Below are 23,113 nucleotides of genomic sequence, written 5' to 3'. Positions count from 1 at the left end.
TCTCTGCTCCTCCCCTGCTCACGCTCTGTCTCTCCTTCAAAAATAAATAAAAACATTAAAAAAAAATTTTTTTAAAGAAAAATGTATATGGCCCATTGGGCAGGGAAAAATACAGTTGCCTTTACTTACAGATATGGTTGTCTAAACAGAAAATATCAAATACTCTATAAAAAGTTATTAGAACTAAAAAAAAAAGTTATTAGAACTAATAAGTGAATTTAGTGAGGTTCAACAATACATGGTCAAGATATACAAATCAACTGTATTTCTTTATATTATAAATGAATGAATGGAATCAGAACTTGAAAATACATGACTTACAATAGCATCAAAAAGCAAAATACTTAGGGACAACTGTAATAAAGCATATGTAAAATCTGTATGGTGAAAACTATAATAAACTGATGAGAAAAATCAAAGAAAACCTCAACAGGTGAAAAGATATACCACGTTCATGAGTTGGAAGGCTCAATACAGTTAAGATGTGAATTCTCTCTAAAATGATCTATAGATGCAACATAACCCCAATCAGAGTTCTAGCAGGCTTTTTTTAAGTTTATTTTTTGAGAGAGGGATAGAGAGAGAGAGAGAGAGAGCGAGCACGCGTGCTCGCAAGTGGGGGAGAGGCAGAGAGGGAGGGAGAGAGAGCATCCCAAGCAGGCTCCACAGTGTCCAGTGCAGAGCCCGACGTGGGGCTCAAACTCACCAACTATGAGATCGTGACCCGAGCCGAAGTCAAGAGTTGGGATGCTCAACTAAACGAGCCACCCAGGCACCCCACCTAGCAGGCTGTTAGGAGAAGTCAACAAAATGACCCTAAACTTTATGTGGAAAAGTGAAGAACAAGGATGAAGGATTTACTATCTGATTTTAAGACTCCCTGTAAACCTGTCGTAATCAAGACAGTGGTGCTGGTAAAAGGATAGACATACAGACACCTTTTGACAAAGAAGTCAAAGTAATTCAACATAGGGCAGTGTTGCCAAGACAAATGGACACCTATGTGCAAAAAACGAACTTGTGCCCGTGTCTTACACCACACAGAAAAATCAACTCGAAATAGATGGCGTACCTAAACATAAAACCAAAAACTGTAAAATTTACAGAAAAAAAATAAGAAAGTCTTCCTGACTCTGGTTTGGGCAAGGGTTGCTTAAGTAGATTACAAAAAGCACAAGCCATAAAGAAAATCGGAAGCCTCGGGGAAAATACATGTAATTGCAAAGCCAGCTTCTCACCTCATCGCTCCACAGAGAAAAGACACCAATGACATTAGCCTCCACACCCACAGCTTCTTATGTCTTTTCAGTTTATTCTTAAAGAAACCAAAGAAGTCAGATATTTGAAGAAAATCTTCAACACAAGAGTCAAAACCTAGAGCAGACCAGCATAAAGAGAGAATCAACTCTGAGGAAACAGACAATGCAGGGAGGCGGGAAAACTTTAACCACTACGGGCAGTCTTTCCACATACTATTAGGACCATAAAAATGACTGGACAAGCCTACTGTTTTTCTAAGTCAAGGGATAAACAGAAAAACTAAGACACAGCAATAATTGCATTACTTGAAAAAAGTAAGTATCAAAAGAAAAGAGTGGAGAGTGCTTGGCCCTCAGGGAAAGGAGGAGGGCATCAGGGACAGCTGCTTTTAATTATAAAATTTTTCTATTATTTGGCTTTAAAAAACAATGTTCGTGTATTTCGCTGAAAACATTTGGAAAGAAAAAAAAGCCAAGGACTTCCCAAAGATGCACTTGGCGTTGTGAAAAAACTTCATACCAGTAGTAGGTCCTTACTTGTCCATGTTAAACGGGCATGCTCAGCTCTCCTACACCCACTGCCTTTGAGACTTCGAGTAAGACACCGCTTTTCGGAGCCTCCAGTTCTGCTCTCTAACTCCAGGGAGAGCGGACGAGATCACCTTCAAGCATCTTCCGGCTCCACGAGCGTACAGCGTGATCAAGTAAAACTTTTGCTCACACAGTTACAGGTGCGACCGAGTCCTTCAAAGAATCTATCTCATTTCTTCGCAAATGTCCTACAATGTAGACTAGTCTTCAGTCTACACTTCCATCCGTCAGAATTAGTGTGGTAACACAGGATTGCATAGTTATGAGCATTTGCAAGTAGAAACGACTCTTAAGAAAAAAATTAAAACCAGTTACCCAAACAACAATGAAATTCAAAGCATCAGGATCTTAATCCTATATATTTTTTAAGACATCCCATCTCCTTGGAAACTGGTGTTTTTTCTCTTGACTTTTTTAAAGTTTATTTATCTTGAGAGAGAGAGCAGGGGAGGGGAAGAGAAAGAGGGAAAGAGAGAATCCCAAGCAGGCTCTGTGTGGACGTGGGGCTCGAGCTCACAAATCATGAAATCATACCTGAGCAGAAACCAAGAGTTGGACGCTTAACTGAAAGAGCCACCCCAGTGCCCCAGTTTTTCTTATAAACCCACCAAATCCAACCTGAGAAGGAAAAAAAAACCCATGTCAAGTGAGCATCAGGCTCAAATTTGGAAGAAAACTGTTCCACAAATGATGAAGAAGAAAGTAGGTAGGTGGGATAGCATATTCATGAAGGATCCAACTCTTCCTCCCTGGATGGGCACTCACGCTTACTGCAGCCAAAATGGTCTCAACTAATGGAGAGGGAGACACTGGCGACGAAAGATAGTAAAAAAAGAGAGAGAGAGAGAGAGAGAGCTACTGACCACATGGAAAATGCTACTCTAAAGTCTAGTAGTTTCACTACAGCCATCAATTCCGCCATTCTGAACGGACATTCACATCACATATTTAATCAAATTAATGCTGCGATGACTTCATTAGCACTACCGATCTGACTTGATGAATCAACAGGGTATAATGGCTTTACCAGGACAAGACAACACCATTTCTGCTCCTTCGGAACAGAGGACCTCCCAGAACCTGTTCTGACATCAGGAAACCACACGCTTCTTGCATCCTGGTTCGGTTTTTGAAGACCCTTCTGGAGTAATTTGTGACTGCAGCACACTAGAATCAAATCCCTTCCAAGAATTTACAACCATTCATCTAAGATGATGACCTCATGGTTGTTCCCAAGAATTCCCTCATTCTTTTACCAAATCGAGGACAACTGATGTGATACTCAGAAAATGGTGGCCTGAACACTGATTTCTGTAGCATGAGATTAACTGCCTTTTATGTTCCCTTAAAACATCATGATAAGGCACACATGAACAGCCTTCTGCAGAGCTGATATTCCAAGGAGCCAGTCAATCTACACCCACCTTAATACGGCTCTTTCAGTCTAAACAACAAGACGATAAAATAAAGTGGATTATGGTATAATTATAAAAGAATGTCATTCCTTTCAGCCTTGTTTTTAGCAAAGAAAGCATTCCTAGTATGATCTATATTTTTCAAAAAGGAAAAAGCAGGGGCGTCTGGGTGGCTCAGTCAGGTAAGCGGCCGATTCTTGATTTTGGCCCAGATCGTGATTCATGGTGGTGAGATCGAGCCCCTCATTGGGCTCCGTGCCGGGCAAGGAGTGTGCTTAAGACTCACTTTCCCTCTCCAACTGCCCCTCCCCCTCCCACCCCTGCACATACAGGCATGCATGTTCTCCCTCAAAAAAAGAAAAAAGGGAAAAAGTAGTCTTCAGGACCTTTCCCCAATACGATGCTAGGTAAGAAGGTATGTTCCCAGGGTGTTATGAATTCTCTTGTCCATTCAGTTACTTAAACCTTTCTTTGAGTGACCACCAGGCATACGTTAGGTCCTGGAACGCAGTATAAATAAACAGTAGCTTTTCCCCAAGGCGGAGAATTCCCGAGGATCCCAGGTGGCCTGGACGGCATCTCAGAAGGCATTTCTGGCAGCAGAGAAGGATCACAAAAGGGTGTATGAGGAGGGGGCAGACACTCTGGAAAGAGCACAAATGGGATCTGGGATGAGAGCGATGAGGGCCCGGATCCGGGTTCCATCATTTACTGGTTTTGGGACTCCGGACAAATTCCCGTACTTTGGTGAGTCTCAGTCTCTTCAGTGAAGGAATAGGCTATGACGAGGACGAAGGAAGAAAAAGAAATACAAGAGCCCAAGCTACAGTGCCTGGCACGTGGCAGACACCTGGACGACGGTGCCTTCGCTGTCCCCTCCCTGTCGTGTGGTGGGCATGGGTGGGCATGTTTTTGGAGATGATGCTGATGTGAGTCTTCAGAGCCGGGGGTCCAAACCCTCGCAACCCATCAGGAAAGGAGGACAGACAGAGACAGAGAGAAGGGGGAGCGGAAGGGAGTCGCAAGCAGCCTGCGCAGGTCGTACGGGCCGCAGGGGGGAGGAAGGAAGGTGTCCAGCAGCCTCCCTGGCGGCCGTGAAGCCATCGGCCAACTGCCACCTGTCGACTCATGGATGCGTGGAACCTGCAGATCGTCAAGAACCTCCCCAAACGCCCTACCCTGTTGGAAATGTACACGAGGCTTCCACAAGACACGGTTCCGTTTTTTTCCCCAGCAGTATGAAAACTTCACACGCACAGAAAAGTTTCAAGAAACGCACAGTAAACATCCATTTAGCCATCACTCAGACTCTACAATCAGTTCTACTTTGGGACTGAAGATACGAAAATATACAGCAAATTTTAGTTCTTCTGCATTTGGGAAAAGGGGCACAAAAGGGAGGCTGTGAACGCTCCCATCTGGCAAGCATCCACGTGCCGTCTGCACTACCAGCAGCGCGACTGAGCGAAACGGAATCTGTGCTTCGGGGATCCTTGAACGGACAAAGCGGAGCCCCTCAAATCTGTGGACGGCATTTACACCTGGAAGCGCCTACGAGCACAAAGACCAACGTGGTGCTGGGCCACAGCAGCCATAGCTGGGCCTCACAGCTGACCTTCGCCAAGTGAACACAAACCTCCTGTTGCTTCTGCTGACTTAGGATGGACTAGCAGAATTGAAAAAAAAAATTTTTTTATTAGTTTTCTTTATTTTTGAGAGGCAGAGAGAGACAGAGTGCGAGCGGGGGAGGGGCAGCGAGAGAGAGGGAGACACAGAATCCGAAGCGGGCTCCGGGCTCCGAGCCGTCAGCACAGAGCCCGATGTGGGGTCCGAACTCACGAACTGTGAGATCAAGACCTGAGCTGAAGTCGGTCGCTCAACCGACTGAGCCACCCAGGCGCCCCCAGAATTTTTTAAAAGCATACAGTGTCAAAAAAAGAACTGCCAGAAAAACGTGAAAAATGTCTACACTTCGAAATTCATCTACACAATTTACACATTTCATATTTTATTTCAGCTATAAGTACTACAAGAAATACAGAAATAATCCTAACTGCACTGATCTGCGGAAATGAAACAGGAAATGTGTTTTTCTTTGGTTAACAGACATATAAAAACAAGTACTTCCCTGCCCTATCTAAGCATGCCGAGGGCAATTTCAATTGTTAGCACCATTAAAAAAAAATTATAATCGGGGCACCTGGATGGCTCAGTTGATGAAGCATCCGACTCTTGGTTTCGGTTCAGGTCATGATCTCAGGGTTGGGGAGTTAGAGCCTTGCATTGTGCTGACAGTGGGGAGCCTGCTTGGGATTCTCTCTCCCCCTCTCTCTCTGCCTCCCCCCCCACTCATGGTCTCTCTCTCTTTCTCTCAAAATAAACTTAAATGTAAAAAAAATTATACTCTTACATGAAGATAAGTATGAGGAATGTAACACATTATTAGAAACACAGGTAATTACTTTTAATTATGGTTGATCAAATAAATAACACCAAGCATATGGAAAGAAAACACCAATTCTCAAACACCACTGCCATTATGAGACATGAACATGTTTCCAGTCATCAGAAGTCGTGTGAGCGCAAGATGCTGTTCAACTGAGCTTCCGTGTTCTTTAACATAAAATCTTGACAGGACATTCTGCTTTCAACTGTGAAGGAAAAGAAGCCTTTTCCATTTTTCGCTTTTGTCAGTTTTTGCAGCGTTGACGCTTCATACTCTAGATCTGTTACGGGAGACCTTCATCTACAAATCAACCCATCTGGGTGCCAGCCACACGACAGCCCATACAACAGACGAGAAAAGAAAGGCCAGATCTCAGCAGCGTATTCCAACCAAATTCAACAACTTCTCGTCTTGTCTTGACAATTTTTCATCTACAAACACATTTAAATAAAGTATAAAACAGATGAGCAGTAACTGAAAAAGATGACTTCATCCCCTCTTTTTCTATCAAATTCATAATTTTCTATTCAAATTTTTAAAGTATTCTAGGTCTGTCATCAGCGTCCTCCCTTCCCCAGGTACCGCGAGAAAGAAAGGCTCTAAAATACACATAACATGGGGCACCTGGGTGGCTCAGTTGGTTAAGCATCCGACTTCGGCTCAAGTCACAACCTCACAGTCCGTGAGTTCAAGCCCCGCGTCCGGCTCTGTGCTGACAGCTCAGAGCCTGGAGCCTGCTTCGGATTCTGTGTCTCCCTCTCTCTCTGCCCCTCCCCTGCTCATGCTCTGTCTCTCTGTCTCAAAAATAAATAAAACATTAAAAAATAATAAAATAAAATAAAATACACATAACAAAATTTACCACCTCAACCGTTTGAAACGTGCAGGCCGGTACCGTTAGGTATGCCCGCAATGCCACGCAACTGACCTCTTAACACTCTTTCCATCTCGCATAACAGAAATTCTACACCCGCTAACACCCAGCTCCTCACTCCTTCTGCCCCCCCCCCCCCCGCGCCCCCACCATGGTGGCCACTATTCCACCTCACGCCCATGAACGCAACAACTCCAGGTATCTCGTCGGAGGGGAATCGTACAGTATGTGTCTTTGCAAGACGGACTTCCTGCACTGAACACTAGGTCTTCAAGGTTCACCCATGCTGCGGCACATGTCAGACTCCCCCTCCTCTGTGAAGCTGACTAATATTCCACCGTATGCATCAACCATTCTGTTTATCCAATCTCCTTGCGCCTCTTTTTATATGATTCTCAGGAATCCTACGGACGTATCTCCTCTGAGAGAAAGCAGTGGTGTCCTGATCTACTGGCCCAAGAGAAGTTGAAGGGGAGAGACGAGCTAAATCAGTTCCTTTCTCCCTAATGCTGGCCAGTGGATGGGACAAGGGATATTTCTTAAGAGTTGCTCCTACGTCCTGTTTTAAAATCTCTCAGGTTTTATGGCTTTTTAAGTTTATTTATTTATTTTGAGTGGGGGAGGGGCAGAGAGGGAGAGAAAATCCCAAGCAGGCTCTGTACTTTCAGCAGACAGCCCGACACAGGGCTCAAACTCACGAATGGTGAGATCATGACCTGAGCCGAAACTGAGTTGGACCCTTAACTGAATGAGCCACCCAGTCGCCCCTCCTAGGTTTTATGTCTTAGGGACATTCTGTGGTAAACCCAATTTGCATGGTTAATCATTCCATTTTATTAGTAAGTACGTACTTTAAAACTCTGTATTTTATATTAACCAGACTCTAGTTTTATGCTCCGTGTTTAATTCCAATATCTTAAAATACCCCCTTGAGACCAGACTGATCCTTTCTTCCAACTGCTCAGATGTGGAAAGGAAGAAGCGGGAAGGCTGAGTGGAGGGCCGTGGTCATTTTTCCTCAGTTATTACAAAAAAATCATTCAGAACAGATGTTAAAGGTCTCCACCAGCTTTGCAGTCTGAAAGTAGCACAGCCCGCAGAAGACAATTAGGCCTGGCCAAAATCAGCAGAGAGGAGGGGAAGGCAGCAGAAAGAGCTCCGTCTATGGCAGCACCAGCTCCAGGATCTGGAACAAGGCATGTCCCCTCTCTGAGTTTTCTTAGGAGGCAAGCAGGACACATACTAATAATGCCACCTGAGTCTCCCCCAGGTTCTTCCTCAGCCCCGGGTGAGGACAGAGAAATCACTGCTCTTCTCGTAGGCACCTCAGGATCTCAACCATGGTTCCTCCTGCCCTTCCCTCCAGTGGCTGTCCCAGGCTGAACACACCATGCGTGTCTGTCCTTTCTGACCGCCAAGTCATGTTCCTCCGGCCTCGCTGTAGTTCCTCTACTTAAAATCAACCCGTCAACCCATCGAAGCCCAAGACTGGATTCTACTAAGTGTTGAACATACCAGGGGATGACACTTCAGGATTTTTGATATTTATTGGCTTGTACAGGGTCATTCCTATTTCTTTTAAAATTTTTTAAAAACTGGGGCATGTGGGTGGTTCAGTCCGTTAAGCGTCTGACTCTTCTTTCTTGAGAGAGAAAGACAGAGTGTGTACTTGTGCGCATGTGCGCAAGTTGGGCAGGGGCAGAGACATACACACACACACACACACACACACACACACACACACACACAGAATCCAAAGCAGGCTCCAGGCTCCAAGCTGTCAGCACAGAGCCTGACGAGGGGTTCAAACCCATGAACCGTGAGATCATGATCTGAGCTGAAGTTGGAGGTTTAACCAACTGAGCCACCCGGGCGACCCAAGCGACTGGCTCTTGATTTTAGCTCAGGTCATGATTTCACAGTTCGTGAGTTTGAGCCACACATAGTATGGAGCTGCTGGGATTCTCTCTCTCCCTCTCCCCTGCCTATGATCGCATGCTCTCTCTCTCTCTCTCTCAAAATAAAAAATAAAAAAAAAAAAAAAAAAAAATTTAAGAAAAATTATTATTTTTTTTTAATTTTTTTTTTTTTAACGTTTATGTCTTTTTGGGACAGAGAAAGACAGAGCATGAACTGGGGAGGGGCAGAGGGAGAGAGGGAGACACAGAATCGGAAGCAGGCTCCAGGCTCTGAGCCATCAGCCCAGAGCCTGACACAGGGCTCGAACTCACGGACCATGAGATCGTGACCTGAGCTGAAGTCGGACGCTTAACTGAATGAGCCACCCAGGCGCCTCAAGAAAAATTATTTTTAAGCTAACAATTTTACACTGATGATGCGTAGGACTAGACATCTAAATCCACTCCCCAAAGAAGTAAGGTTGAAATTCGGAGGTTTTGGACTTAGGGTTTAACACAGGTTTTTTTGTTTTGTTTTATTTTCTTAAGAAAACATAATTTATTAAAATGAGACCATATCTCTCTCAAACATGTAGGCTCACAGGTGTAGATGTGCTATGTTCCTAAGAGGCAACGTAATGCACTGTAAGAATTGTGTGTCACTTCAGCTAAATTATTCAGCTTCTCTGAGGCTCAACTTTCTCACACATAAATTAAAAATATCACCAAGGGTTTCACTGAGTTGTTAAACAGATTTTTTTAAAAGATGTAAAGCATCTAGCACAGTGCCTGGAATGAAGAATCTGCTTAAAAAACAAATATATATGAACATTTTCTTGCTTTTCACTTAGGTCCAAAGATATTCCAAAAGCAGGCAGGGTGTCGGTGAGTTTTACACCTTCATACTGACGGGACAGAGGAAGAGATGGGAAGGTGAGAAAAGGGAAATGAAGAATGATGCCTCTCAAAAGGAGCACAGGTCATGGATTCATTTTTCACTAACCATCTGACACACAATCTTCGTGAATTTCACCATGAGGTTGATCCCATGAACTAGGAACACACACCAGACTTAGCTGTGTGGGATGTTCTGTTATGGAGGCTCAAGAACACTAAAGCCATCTGCAGTGCAAAGAATCTCATTTCACCTAAAGCAGAGTAACACGGACCTCCAAGACACATGGCTAAATAAAGAACGGAAGGTAGAGAAAAGTCCATACGGTCCATTCCCGTCTACCTAGCAGAAGGTGAGGGTTTATATATGAAGTTGCTTAATACATTTGTAAAATAGAAGAATATAGTAAAAACTAACAAAACTGGTCGCCACGAGGGAGGGAGAAAACCAGCCGGGGAAGGCAGGGAGAAGAGCTGAGGAGATCTGACTCTGGAACCACATAAATGTTCTGCATGCTTATAAGGCAAAACTGATTTGAAAAAAGGCAATCCCTAAAGTTAGAAATGAAACAGGCATAAATGTTTATTGAGTTGGCAGATTAACCACACAAAGGAATTATCTCAAGTGACTTTAAAATAAGGTGGTTTGTTCATTTCTAGTCAGATACACTCTAGGGGGAAAAAATTACTGCAAAAAAATTATTTTCAGTAATTATATTACTTGTAATGGTACTGTTATAGTTATTCTGAAATTATTATATATAGTAGCATAAAGCAAATAAAAAAAAACTACTTTAATAGCACTGAGAACCATAACTGTCAACATAAAAAAAAAAACAAGAAACTCCTGAAACCACTATTACATTCTATGTTAACTAACTTGGATTTAAATAAAATTTAAAAAAGAAAAAAGAAACAAAATCTTAAAAAGTTAAAGAAGTCCTGGAGTCTAACTGGAATTGGAAATAACAGTATAAAATAATTTTAAAAAGAAAAAGGAAAGAAAGAAGGAAGACTTCCTTGTTAGCCCTTTTAATTCAAAACGGCTATAAACAACAATGAATCCAATATCAATAAACACCCTGAGAACCCAGATTACGGTTTCTAAATACCATTTTCCATCAAAAGGAACAGGCCCCTTGGAGAAATGGCTGATTCTAAACATAAGGTAGGAAATACACAGAAGAGCCTGGGATAAAAAATACTAGCAGTGAAAGAGGCTATTAAAGGCTACTGGGATTGTACCAGAAGACTCAAGAGATGACTCAAAATTGTTTCCAGTGCTCAGAAACAAGATAATTAGAGCACCGAAAAGAACAGCAACAGTGCGGCACCTGGGTGGCTCAGTCGGTTAAGCCTCTGACTTTTGATTTCAGCTCAGGTCATATCACAGTTCCTGAGTTCGAGCCCCGCATCAGGCTCGTGCTGACAGCGAGAAGCCTGCTTGGGATTCTCTGTCTTCCTCTCTTTCTGCCTCTCCCTGCTTACATGCTCACTCTCTCTTTCTCTCTCTCAAAATTAAATAAACATAAAAAAAAAAAACAGCGACTGTAATGCACTAAAATACATAAAACATATGTATTTTAGAAACCTCATGATTCAAACAAACAAAACAAAAACTCATTGCCCACTGTTAGAAGGTGATAGGAAACCAAATAATTATCCTGAAAACTGGTTTTTACAAGGTGTTTTTGGGGGGGGGGGGGGAGATTAAACAATTTATTCTGCTTTTCCTATATGAACTATATGTCCAGGTAACCAAAGAGATGATGAGAAGAAATTTTTTATTTTATTTTGAGAGAGAGAGAGAGAGAGAGAGAGAGAGAGTGAGCAGGGGAGGGGCAGAGGGAGAGAGAATCTTAAGCAGGCTCCATGAGCAGCACGGAGCCCGATGCAGGGTCTTGATCCCACAACCCTGAGATCATGACCTGAGGCGAAATCAAGAGTCAGATGCTTAATGGACTAAGCCACCTAGGCACCCCAGAAATTTTTTACTTTAGTAAGAGCATTTGGGATAAGAAATGAAGTAAACTAGAATATTACCATTTGCATCCTTAATGAAATAATGAATGTAGCCTTTGATCATTAATGGTCAGTAAAACCATCAGGTAAAAAGCTGATAGGGAACTTTACACTGGATGGACCAGGGTGGTAACATCTGAAGCCACCTGATCAATCTTATCACAAAAAGACAGACAAGTAGACAGTTGGTGCCACCCAATGTGATGTTATAGGAAATGTACATCACCACCTGTGAAATATTCTTGCCATGAGTTCAGTCCTGACTCTGATCAAGTTTGTAAATCTCACTACCAGTTCATTTCAAATACAGTAGTCAGGGGATGTGTTAAACTTAAAAGAATATACCAGAATGTGGGAAATTCTACAGAGCTAACAACCTACCTTCTTAAGCACACTGGGGGTTGGGGGAGAATCCACAGAGGGGATTCTAAATTAAGAGAAGATGAGACATATCATCCAAATGTAATACACAAATTATTTGGAAACTAGAGCTCAAACAAAACAATTATTAAAAAAAAATCTGTAGGGCACTTGGGTGGCTCAGTTGGTTAAGTGTCTGACTTCGGCTCAGGTCATGATCTCACAACTCATGAGTTTGAGCCCCACTTCCGGCTCTGTGCTGACAGCTCAGAGCCTAGAGCCTGCTTCGATGTCTGTGTCTCCCTCTCTCTAAGCCCCTTCCCTGCTCATGCTCAGTATCTCTGTCTCTCAAAAATAAATATCAAACATTTTTTTTAATTTAAAAATTAAAAAATTAAAAGTTAAAAAAATAAAAATAAAATAATCAGTGAGCAGGAAATTTGAACACCGGCTCTCTGATATTTGGGAGTCATTGTTAATTTTTTTGTTGTTACTAGCAATGTAGTTTTGTTTTTAAGTGACTGCCTATCTTTTAGATACATGCTTACATAGACCTATGGCTGAAACAATAGTCTGTGATTTGTTTCCAAATGACCAGAAGGGAGAAGGAGAGAAAGAGTATTAATTAAAATAGGACCGTCCACACACTAACTGTTGACACTCTGTGATAGCACGCTAAGACTTTCTTATATTATTTTTACTACTTTTGTTTATGTTTGAAATTTTTCTGTAACGAAAGCTTTGGGATTCTTCTAAGCAGAAATCCAAAAGGGCCTCTCTTGTGCTTCCCAGGATATTGCTTTTAAATGAAAAGATACAAGCTCTTAAGATGTTTTCTTTGCTGGTGTGGGGACTACAGTAAAGACGATTGTCCCCTATGTGGCACGTACCTAGAGGCAATCATTTGAGTCCTTTCTTCCCTTGAGGACAGGCCTGGATCTACCAGATCTGGGAAGATGTAGGGGGGTGGGGAGGGACATGGTGAAAAGAACAGGGCTCTGTAGATAATCCTGGTATCAAACCCACATCTTTGCCAAGAGCTGTTTAATTTCCCTGAGCCTCTGGGAGAGGGGGACAGACCTCACCTCCCTCATGATGCTTCTTGTGAGCATCACAAGAGCGAAAACATGACCTAGCCCAGAGCCCACACTGAGGAAACGGACACTCCAGTACTTATTCATCCATTAATTCACAAAACGTCTACGAATGTAACTCTGGGTCAGACTCTAGGGTAGGTGCGAGAGATATAAAGACACAGAAAACGTGGCACCTGCCTTGAAGGAAAACAGGAAAGCAGATTATTGATTACAGTCGGAAGAGCAATGTATTTATAGTTCTGAGAGGATAAAATTTTATGATCTAGAATTCTCTATCCAGCAACATTATCAATTATGAAGGTGAAACAGACACATTTTCATAGGGTTTACTAACCATACACTATATACGCAAAAAAAAAAAAAAAAATCAAAATCACTCAAGCAAAAGGAAATTGCTTCTCTCAAAAAGATCTACACAAAAAAGCCTGGGATATTTAGAAGATTCTTGGTTGGGCAGCAAAGTTTTATGACACAGCAATACACTTTCTTCCCCGTGGGCCCTGCTGCAACATTTTTCCTTCAGAGAATTGCATTTACATAATCATAATATAAACAGGACGTATGCCTGTTGCCATCTCTTAAAATCCACTTCTCAAAAGAGCACAAAAGTAGAGACACAAAAAAGTAGTGAACAGTATAAATAATATAACGAACCCTGGGGACAAGAGAAGCAGAGAGATGGAAGGTAATATGCACGCGCTAAATTTGTCTTTTATAGAACTGACCAAGGTATATTGGTCAAAGTTGGTAAGAGAGGTGGAGCGGAAACCACCGAAAGAAAAGGGAAAAGGGGCACCTGGATGGCTCCATCAGTGAAGCGTCTAACTCTTGATCTCAGCTCAGGTCACGATCTTGCAGTTCGTGAATGGGAGCCCTGCGTCAGGCTCAGTGGTGACAGTACAAAGCCTGCTTGGGATTCTCTTTGTCTCCCTCTCTATGCCCCTCCCCCACGCTGGCTCTCTCTTTCTCTCTCTCAAAATAAAGAAATAAACTAAAGGGGAGCCTGGGTGGCTCAGTCGGTTGGGCGGCCGACTTCGGCTCAGGTCATGATCTCGCGGTCCGTGAGGGCTGTGACTTCGAGCCCTGCGTTGGGCTCTGTGCTGACAGCTCAGAGCCTGGAGCCTGTTTCGGATTCTGTGTCTCCCTCTCTCTGACCCTCCCCCGTTCATGCTCTGTCTCTCTCTCAAAAATAAATAAATGTTATAAAAAAAATTTAAAAAAAAAGAAATAAACTAAAAAAAGAGAAAGAAAGAAAATGAAGAGTAGCAGGCACTGGGAAGAAGAGGCGGGGAGGGAGGAGCAAAGATTCTCCCTTCTTGCATTTTACATACTCCTGTCCTAGGCAAATCTTTAAAGATTATGTGCGTTTATCATTTCAATGGTTTAAAAAGTGTCACGGGAAACATCTCTGCTCAAACGTACCCAACTCACAGGCTCGACACTGAATCTGCCGACACCCGCCCTTCCCAAATACAGGAAGGGTTGCGAGGTGGCTACCCGAGAAAACTTCAGGAACCCTTTCAGGAAGTGTAAGGTCTATCCAAGGGAACATGCAAACTGGGGAAACGTCATTTGGACGTCACGTCTGTTCCTAAAGTACAGAACCCAGAAGCAGACAAGAAGGAAAACAACGGCATCTCCTCCAGGAGAAGCAGCAGCAGTTAAAGCTGAACGGAAGGAACTAGTGGTTGCCAGAGGGATGTGGGGGCGGGGGGGGGGGGGGGGGGAATGGGCGAAATAGGGGAAAGGGATTAAGGGGTGCGATCTTCTAGTTACAAACCAGTCACGGGGGTGTAAGGCACAGCGAAGGGAATACAGATAACAGCACTGTAATAACGCTGTATGGTGACTACACTTATCATGATGAGCACTGAGTCATGTATACAGTCATGTACTGAATCACTGTATTGTACACTGGAGACTAATATAATATCATATGGCAACTACACTTCCATTTTTTTTTAATGTTTATTTTTTTGAGAGAGAGACGGAGCATGAGTGGGGGAGGAGCAGAGAGAGAGAGAGAGGGAGGGAGACACAGAATCCGAAGCAGGCTCCAAGCTCCGAGCTGCCAGCACAGAGCTTGGCGTGGGGTTTGAACCCACGAACCACGAGATCATGACCTGAGCCGAAGTTGGATGCTTAACCTACTAAGCCACACAGGTGCCCCTACTTCCATTTTTTTTTTTTTTAATTTAAAAAAAAAAAGAAGAAGAAGAAGAAGAAGAAGAAGAAGAAGCAGCAGCAGCTGAACGAAGATCTCTGCCGGGGACCAATGGAGCCAGGGCAAGAAAAAAGAAGCAAGAGATGGTCAACAAGGAGCTTGCAAATGCACTCCCCAGTCTCTGAGAGTGAGCTGCCACCAGGGTAAAATGGGTGGCGCTCGGCTACAGAGACATTCTGAGACAGTGGGAGGGGTGCGGGGGGCCTGAAGGCGAGAGGCCACCCCTCTAAGTCACAGAAGCGGGAAAGCAATGAACGTGTAAGCAAAGGACCAAGACACAGAGGACAAAAAGGGCTGAGTCCCAGTCGGATGCACCACGGGCTAGTGGTTTCTGATCATCCTGAATCACAGGGAGAAGAGCTTCTGAGAAACTCTAGAGTAGGTACAGGCGGCAGGGAGGAGGTTAAAAGGCAGTGCCCACTGAAATGGTCAAGGATCTTTTCTGCATTTGCTGCACCGTTGTTTACGATTTCGTTGTAGTAAAAGGCATTCGTAGGTCTGCTTGTGACACTGGTTCACCCAATCTGGTCTTTATTATATGCTCCTTATCTAAAACTTCTCCAACCAGGGGCATTTTCAGCACTCTCATTCACAGGTTGAGAAGAAACTACTTGGTCCCTGAGGAGAAAGTCAAAGGGTCTCTAAAGCGTGCATCCATTTCTTCCTCGCATTGTACATAGTAAATACATCTGGAATTTAAGAGCCAAATGGACTTTAACAAAATGCCTCTTTTAAGATGAGAAGACAGAGGCAGATACTGGGCTCTGGATGGGTATTTACTGAAGGGAAGAGCGAACGATGTCATTTCCAAGGTACCGGCAGAGCCTGAACTAGAACCCGTCTGCTAGCCGCCTGGGGAGTCAGCCGCCTCGCCCCTCCATGGCCTCGCCCCTCCATGGCCTCGCTTCTCCATGGCTTCTGCTGTCTCCAGGGCATTTTTCAGTAGGAAGAGAGAAAACACCTGCCCCACATTTATAAGTAAATGTGCAAGCAGTCTGACAAAGCAATGGGTCCTGGAATACAGTCAGGTTAATCAGAATTCTTGGTCTCTAAAGGGCAGCCCCTCCTTTTCCCTACTGTAATAAGCTCATTTGGTCACTTGGAGAAAGCCCTAACTTTTGACGACAATCATGTGGAATCTGAAAACCGTAACTCTGATGTATGCTTTAGCGTTTCTTACATAAGCAGGAATTCCCAGGAGCTACTACATTGTCCAGGAAGGCCGCAGTGGAGTCTCACAGACAGAAAAGACTAGAAAGAAGAGACGAGCCAAAGGGTTTTTCCCAACAGGTGAAAAATGCCAAATTGCAAATAATCTGTAGATAAGACCGACCCAAATCTCGAAAGGGCAAGGTGGCTTTGAGGACAACGTGGCTTTGAGGACAAAGTGGCTTTGGAAAACCTTTTTCTCTAATTACAGAACATTCGTGATAAAGTGAGAATGGTAACAGCACCTGCCTTTCAGGAATCTTTCGAGCATCAGTGTTTATTTATGGGGACTAAATACCTATTAGGGAGATTTTAAGTGTCTAAGTATCTACTGTAAAGAAGGATTCTTCAAACACCGTGCTAACCTGTATTTATTTATTCAGATTTCATGCCGCCCAACCAAATCTCTCCCTCAAGCAAATTTATGTCCGGTCCAGTTTCCCAGAATCTCAGCCCTAGTTTTGTCCAGTTATCAACCTAAACTTCTTGAATATTCTGGACACTGAATCTCTCACCGGAAAGAAAAGAAGCATGTGCCTTACCAATGCAAGCAGCCGGAGAAACTAATGTCCATTTCTATCAGCACTGCTAAAAGCCCCTGGGAGAAGCTCGGCGGCAGAGACAGCGCTCCCAGGGTCTCAGAGTCCACTCGCTAAGGCTGAGAGAAGTGAGGCACGCAGCTGCGGGGGTCCTTCCTCTCGACCATAAGGGCCCCCACAATCTTAACTGTACCTCTAACTAGGAAGGCCTGAATTTTTGTGAGTATACGTATGCCATTTTTGTCATGTTTTAGACCCTTATTTTCTTTAAAAGTATTAACTGTTTAAAAAAAAAGAGAAAAAAAAAGGAAGGGGGCACCTGGGTGGCTTAGTCGGTTAAGCATTCGACTCTCGGTTTTGGCTCAGGTCATGATCTCACGGTTCATGGGACCGGGCCCCGGGTCACACTCTGTGCTGACAGCATGGAGCCATTTTGGGATGTTCCCTCTCTCCCTCTCTCTGTCCCACCCTTGCTTGTGCTCTTTCTGTCTCTCTCAAAAAGAAATAAACTGAAAAAAAAAAAAAATCTTTTCCTTAAAAAAAAAAAACCAACTCTGAAATAAACATCTTAGACCTGTGCATTTTATTATATGTTAATTATATCTCAATTTTTAAAATCTCTAAACAACCACTTAAAATGCATGAAGGATCAGGGGGCCTGGGTAGCTCAGTTGGTTGAGCATCTGGCTCTCAATTTCAGGTCGGGTCATGATCCCAAGGTTGTGGGATCGAGCCCAGCTTTGGGCTCCGCACTGGGCATGGAGGCTGCTTAAGATTCTCTCCCTCTCTCCCTCTGCCCCTCAGCCCCACTTGCATGCTTTCTCTCTCTCTCTCTCTCTCTCTCTCTCTGCCCCTCCCCCTTGCTCGCACACGCTCTTAAAAAATAAAAAAGAAAGAAACAAAAAGAAAAAAGACATGGAGGGCAATCCAAAATATTAACAGTGATTGTTTCTGGGTGGTGGGATTATGGCTCATACTTTCTTCTTTAAGTTCACACTTTTCTAATCTTCATCGTTTTCTGTAATGAACTTTCCCTCCTGGTTTTCTACACCTGTATTTTGTCCTTCTACTAAGAGACAGCATGTGACCAGCCTATATCTTCTGAAGGAAGGGTTATGGGTCATGAGGGGTAGTAAGTCAAGTTCTCTTTCTACAGCAGGGATGTGGTTCAGTGTCTCCATGGGATCTGCAAGGAAGCCGGACACTCAGGCAGGGGCACGATGGTGGACTGGGGGGAGGAAGGGGGCATAGACTGGACACAGAAGGGTTCAGCTCTGATCCTGGTTCTCTCACTGGACTGGCGGGCAGGTCAGAGAGCCCCCAGCTGCCGCACCCTCAATTGGGAAGAACACGTATCCGGTCTGCCTCAGTGGGGCCGTGTGAGTGTTAAGCACAGGAGCTGGGTCTACACGGCACAGAAGGAATGAAGGTAGCAATAACTTCTGGTATGACATGGAGAGTTAGAAAACACTCTTTCTCACAAGTCAGAATTATGACTTCTAGTCCCGTGAGAACAAGAAAAGCCGTTGCTAGAACAACTCTGCCCGTTTAAATCAAGCACCGAGAACTCTTACCTATTGGCGTGGTGATAGTGATTCTGCAGAGCATAGGATATGCACTGAGTGTTTAACCGCTTTCTCTCAACCTCCTTCCAACTATCTTCTGTCCACTTTCTCTTGATCTGCTTCTCCTCCTGTTTTTTTCCCACATAGTCAGCATAGGTCTGGATCCGATAGCTTTCCGCGTATTTGCTGGTATTGACGGCTACGAGGAAAATTAAAAAAAATCCATGTAAAAATGTCTGGCCTTGCCCTGGAGATGCCACTTTCAAAAGGTGGCCAGAGGTAGAAACCAGGGATTCAGGTCTGAGTTCTGACCCCAGCTGTGCCATTTAGAAGCCAGGTGGCCTCGGGAAAGTCCCACAGGCTCTTCAAATCTGTTTTCTCATTGGGAGAAAAGAGAGCCGTCGTACCCCAATCTTTGTGATGCTGTGCAAGTGCTCTGTAAACTATAAAGAACCATTATGAGATAAGTAAAGCACATTTGCAGGTAACATTACTGGCTTGAAAATTATTCATTTTCAGAGTAAGAAAATGGGAGAAAAAAAAAAACCCACTAAGGGAAAACTGTAAACTCCTCCTTGTTAGAAAATGAAAATGAAAATGAAAGCAATATTGACAGCAGAGCCAAGGCCACCGTGTCCGATATGGAAGGTCTACCCCATGTCTGTCCCCAGTGCCTTCCATACGAGATGTCTAACCTCATAACACATTCGCAAGCGAGGCACAGACGTTGGGTGGCTGCCACAGGCCACACGGCGGGCTGGTGGCAGCGCTGGGAAGCAACACCAGGCTGCCTGGACCTGAAGGCCAGGGCCCTTCTTGTCACTCTGCACGTCGCTTTCAACTGTGCAAATTCAAGATATCCCCACAAGCACGCCTCTCCTCCTTCCACACCGAAAGACTGCTAATTCTCTGCAATGTGGCTCTGGCTGGCGGGAGAGCTTGGAAGCTGGAGCTCATTCCCTCCTTAGTGCTGACATTTCACTAAGGCCAGGTCAGTTTTCTTACAGTCTTCGCTGCCTGCTCTTCAGCGGCTGGTGGACAGAACGCTCTGGGAGCGTGGGACCGACGACCCGAGGAAGACCTGTTGGTGGCCGGGCGGCCATTTTGCTGGTTCTGGCTTCTGCAGCTTGCGCATAGACTCTCCGAGCCCACGGTCACCACCAACAGTGACTGCCCACAGTGGCGGCGAGACGGCGAGAGCCTGGCCATGCCGGCAGGGGCCGTTAAGGGCAGACCTTCTACCTGGACAGCTGCAAAAGCACCATGATGTCTACAAGAGGGTCCGTGTCCCCACTCCTGGCAACGTCCTGGGTGCGCAGTTCTCACTAAATACCACACAAACAAATGCACGGCAGTGACAAGCACGCACGGCCCGTGAGCACATCAGAACCAGACAGGGGACTCCAGGACATCGGGGGCCTTAAATCAGAGGGAAAGACAACTGTATGAGAGGCAGAGGCTCCACATATCTGACACCTAACGCTTCTCACCTTCGCTCTAAGTGGGCCAGATTTGCCTAAAACTTCTAAGCACAGCAGTGGTTTACAGAATGTCATGCCCTAAATGTTTAGCCACCTGAGGAGCAAAACATAACAACAAAACAAGAAAGAAAGAAAAAAAAAAAAACCAACTCCGCTCTTGAAGAAAAACACGTATTTTTACTAAGAAGTTTGCTGTAACTTTTCAAATAATCACTCTAGAGTTAAAGAGGAAAAAAGGTGGGAGGGGGGACCCTCAGAGTATTACAGAACTTCCCTATTACAGCGAGTCTCCCAGAGAAGGAGAGTGAGTTGCTGAGATGTGTGCTCAAGGCGGCGTGCCCTGACTCACTCGCAAGAAGATAAACAGAAGAAGCATCCAGTTCTGGAGACGCACTACCGGCCAAAGTCACTCCGAGCACAGAACCACAGAAAACGGGATCCTTTCTTGAAAATCTTACTCCTTGGGACAGCTACTTCTGCTGCTTTCAGCGGACCGCATTTCTGACTTTCTCCGCTCACTTAACCACCCGACCATTTATACATCCAATACACGTCAACCACCCATGCTTCCCACCTGGCCACTGCTCGCTGTCCCGGGGACCCTGTCAGATGTTCGGGAGAACGAGACACAATTTACACTCCCTGAAGCTTATCCTGTCACATGCAAACATCACGTGGAGGGGATTTCACTGGAAGCGTAAGACCACCTCATTGACACGGGTTAAACTTTCAGTGTGATCTATGATGAGAACCCAAAGATTCTACCATCACTGGTCGGTCCTGATAGTCAGCCAATGAGCAGCTCCCGAATTACCTTGTCTTAAGTTCCATTCCTTCTTCCAGCAGGTTTATTTTGCGAGCATGCCCCAAAGGGATGACATCTGCAATGATTCCTCTCTCGAGTTTCATTTGGACTCCCAAGTAAAAGAGTAGGCTTGAGTCCATATTCCCCATGAAAGCAAAGGTGATGATAGGGTCATAAAGGAGCCAAGATGATCTATTTAACAGTATCTGGTCATTTCCAATAATCCAGCGCGCAGCCCCACGGACAAATGTTACAAACAAGCCCCTGACCACGGTGGGGAATTTACCCGAGAACATGTGGAACGGGGATCACTTAAAAGGGGAAACAAATAACAAGCCACTTTTCACCGCTGGCCTTCACATGGCAGTCATTTACCAGCATTCCTTCACGTCCCAGCAGCTCCAGAGCTCGCGGCCTTTCATCTGGAAGCCAAGCCCTGGCTCACAGCCACCCCTCCTCGAACGGATGAATCAGCAAAATGAATTGGCTGTCAGCTGTGTCCTCCAGTGGTTCCAGCTCGCCTGTCAGCAGCAGCATGTAGCGAGCCGCGCGGTAATACTAACCTTTTCCAAATTTGTCAGGGAAATGATTCAAGGCCACCTTTTGGTGGTGCCACTTGGTTAGAGCCTCTGGGGAAGCGCGCATGCCGACGGCCCTCCCCGCCTCCTTGGAGGGCAGCCAGGGCAGCCCCCCTCACACACACACACCCCCCGCCCACCAGAGCTTCCCCGAGCCAGGGCCACTCATCTCCTGACACCCGGCCCGCATTACAGCATTTCATCTTCACGGGGGCCCCGCAGGGAAGGGATGCTCTAGTCACCACCCAGGGACAGAGACTGACATCAGGGAAGCCAGGCTGCTGGCCTAAGGTCTTGTAGGCAAGTGACAAAGCTGGTGTGGAACCAAAACATGACTTTTTTAGGTGATACCACCATGTGTCTGCCATATATTTGTATGTACTTATGTGGTTATTTAGATTGATGGTTGTCTTCTAAAATGCTTCCTTTACTAGGGGTTTTAAAGAATGTTTAGATTTTTCCCTAAAAATTTAAGAACTTTCTATTACTGTCACGCAAAGCCTCTCCAACTAAGTTGGTGGATACGTTAAGATTACGGATCAGGTGACTTAAGATATAGATTCCTTCCTAACTTGATCTATAGACTTAATTCCACATTTTAATAAAAGATCAAAAAAATTAAAAATGAAATTAAAAACAAATATCAATAGAAAACAGAACAGGGTTAGTTAGGGACTGGGGGAGAAGGTGAAGTACAAAGGAGAGGAGGGAATTTTGGGGGGCGATGGAACAGTCTTATATCTTTTTTTTTTTTTTTAAATTTTTTTTTTTTTTTTTCAACGTTTTTTTTATTTATTTTTGGGACAGAGAGAGACAGAGCATGAACGGGGGAGGGGCAGAGAGAGAGGGAGACACAGAATCGGAAACAGGCTCCAGGCTCCGAGCTGTCAGCACAGAGCCCGACGCGGGGCTCGAACTCACGGACCGCGAGATCGTGACCTGGCTGAAGTCGGACGCTTAACCGACTGCGCCACCCAGGCGCCCCCAGTCTTATATCTTGATTGCGGTGGTGGTTACAGGGCTATATGCATTTGCTGAAACACAGAGCTGCGCAACAAAGAGGGTATTTTTACTCTACAAAAATTATACCCCAATTATTCTGTGGAATTGGAAAGGTTGATTCCAAAAGTTAAACAGAAGAACAAATGGGCCAACAATGGCCCAGACATTTCTGAAGAAGAATAAGGAAGGGGGACTTGCCTTGCTAGCTATAAAAGCTTCCTTTAAGCCAAAGTAATTAAGATGGTGTATAAATGGTACAGAGATCAACAAACTGACCAAGGGTACAGAAGAGCCTAGAAACAGACTGATGCATCCTTGAAACTTTGATTTTTGACAGAGACAGCATGACAGAAAATGTGGGAAAGGAAAAGTTGGAAAAATTGTTTATCCATAGGAAAAAAAAATGAAATTGGATTCTTAGTCACATCACGCTGAAAAATCAACTCCAGATGGATGAAGAAATGAAATGTCAAAAGCAAACTTTGAAAACTTGAAAAGAAAATATAAGTGCATATCTTTTCTGAGCTTGAAGTAGGAAAGAATTTATGAAGACACAAATAACGTTAAGCATTAAAATAGGTCAGTTAGTAGGACTACATTAAATAAAAACCTGTCCATCAGCAGACACTTTAGAGAGCAAAGCCAATCCACAAACCGGGAGAAGGTGTTGGTAATGCGTGGAACTGGTGAAGGTTTAGCACCAGAATACATAAAAACACCTACAAATCAGAAAGAAAACACCCAACACAAAAATGGGCAAAAGACATGAAAAGCATACACAGTCATTTCACAGAAAAGGAAGCACAGAAAGCCAATAATCATATAAAGAGATGCTCAAGCTCAGGCAAAGTCAA

At 44.4% G+C, this 23,113-nt stretch overlaps 1 protein-coding gene across 1 annotated transcript in view; it reads right to left on the bottom strand.

Annotated features, from left to right (window-relative positions):
* The window catches only part of PARN (poly(A)-specific ribonuclease), a 166,500-nt gene that overhangs the window by 22,909 nt on the left and 120,478 nt on the right, over positions 1-23,113 (bottom strand). The window contains exon 22 of the mRNA XM_078440069.2: positions 18,403-18,592. Within this exon, the coding sequence (XP_078296195.1) occupies positions 18,403-18,592 (190 nt within the window). The remainder of the gene's footprint in view (positions 1-18,402; positions 18,593-23,113) is intronic.

This window comes from Panthera onca, chromosome E3 (genome assembly GCF_046562875.1).
Source record: "Panthera onca isolate mPanOnc1 chromosome E3, mPanOnc1 haplotype 2, whole genome shotgun sequence".
NCBI lineage: Eukaryota > Metazoa > Chordata > Mammalia > Carnivora > Felidae > Panthera > Panthera onca.
This window is presented reverse-complemented; position numbering and strand designations above follow the sequence as displayed.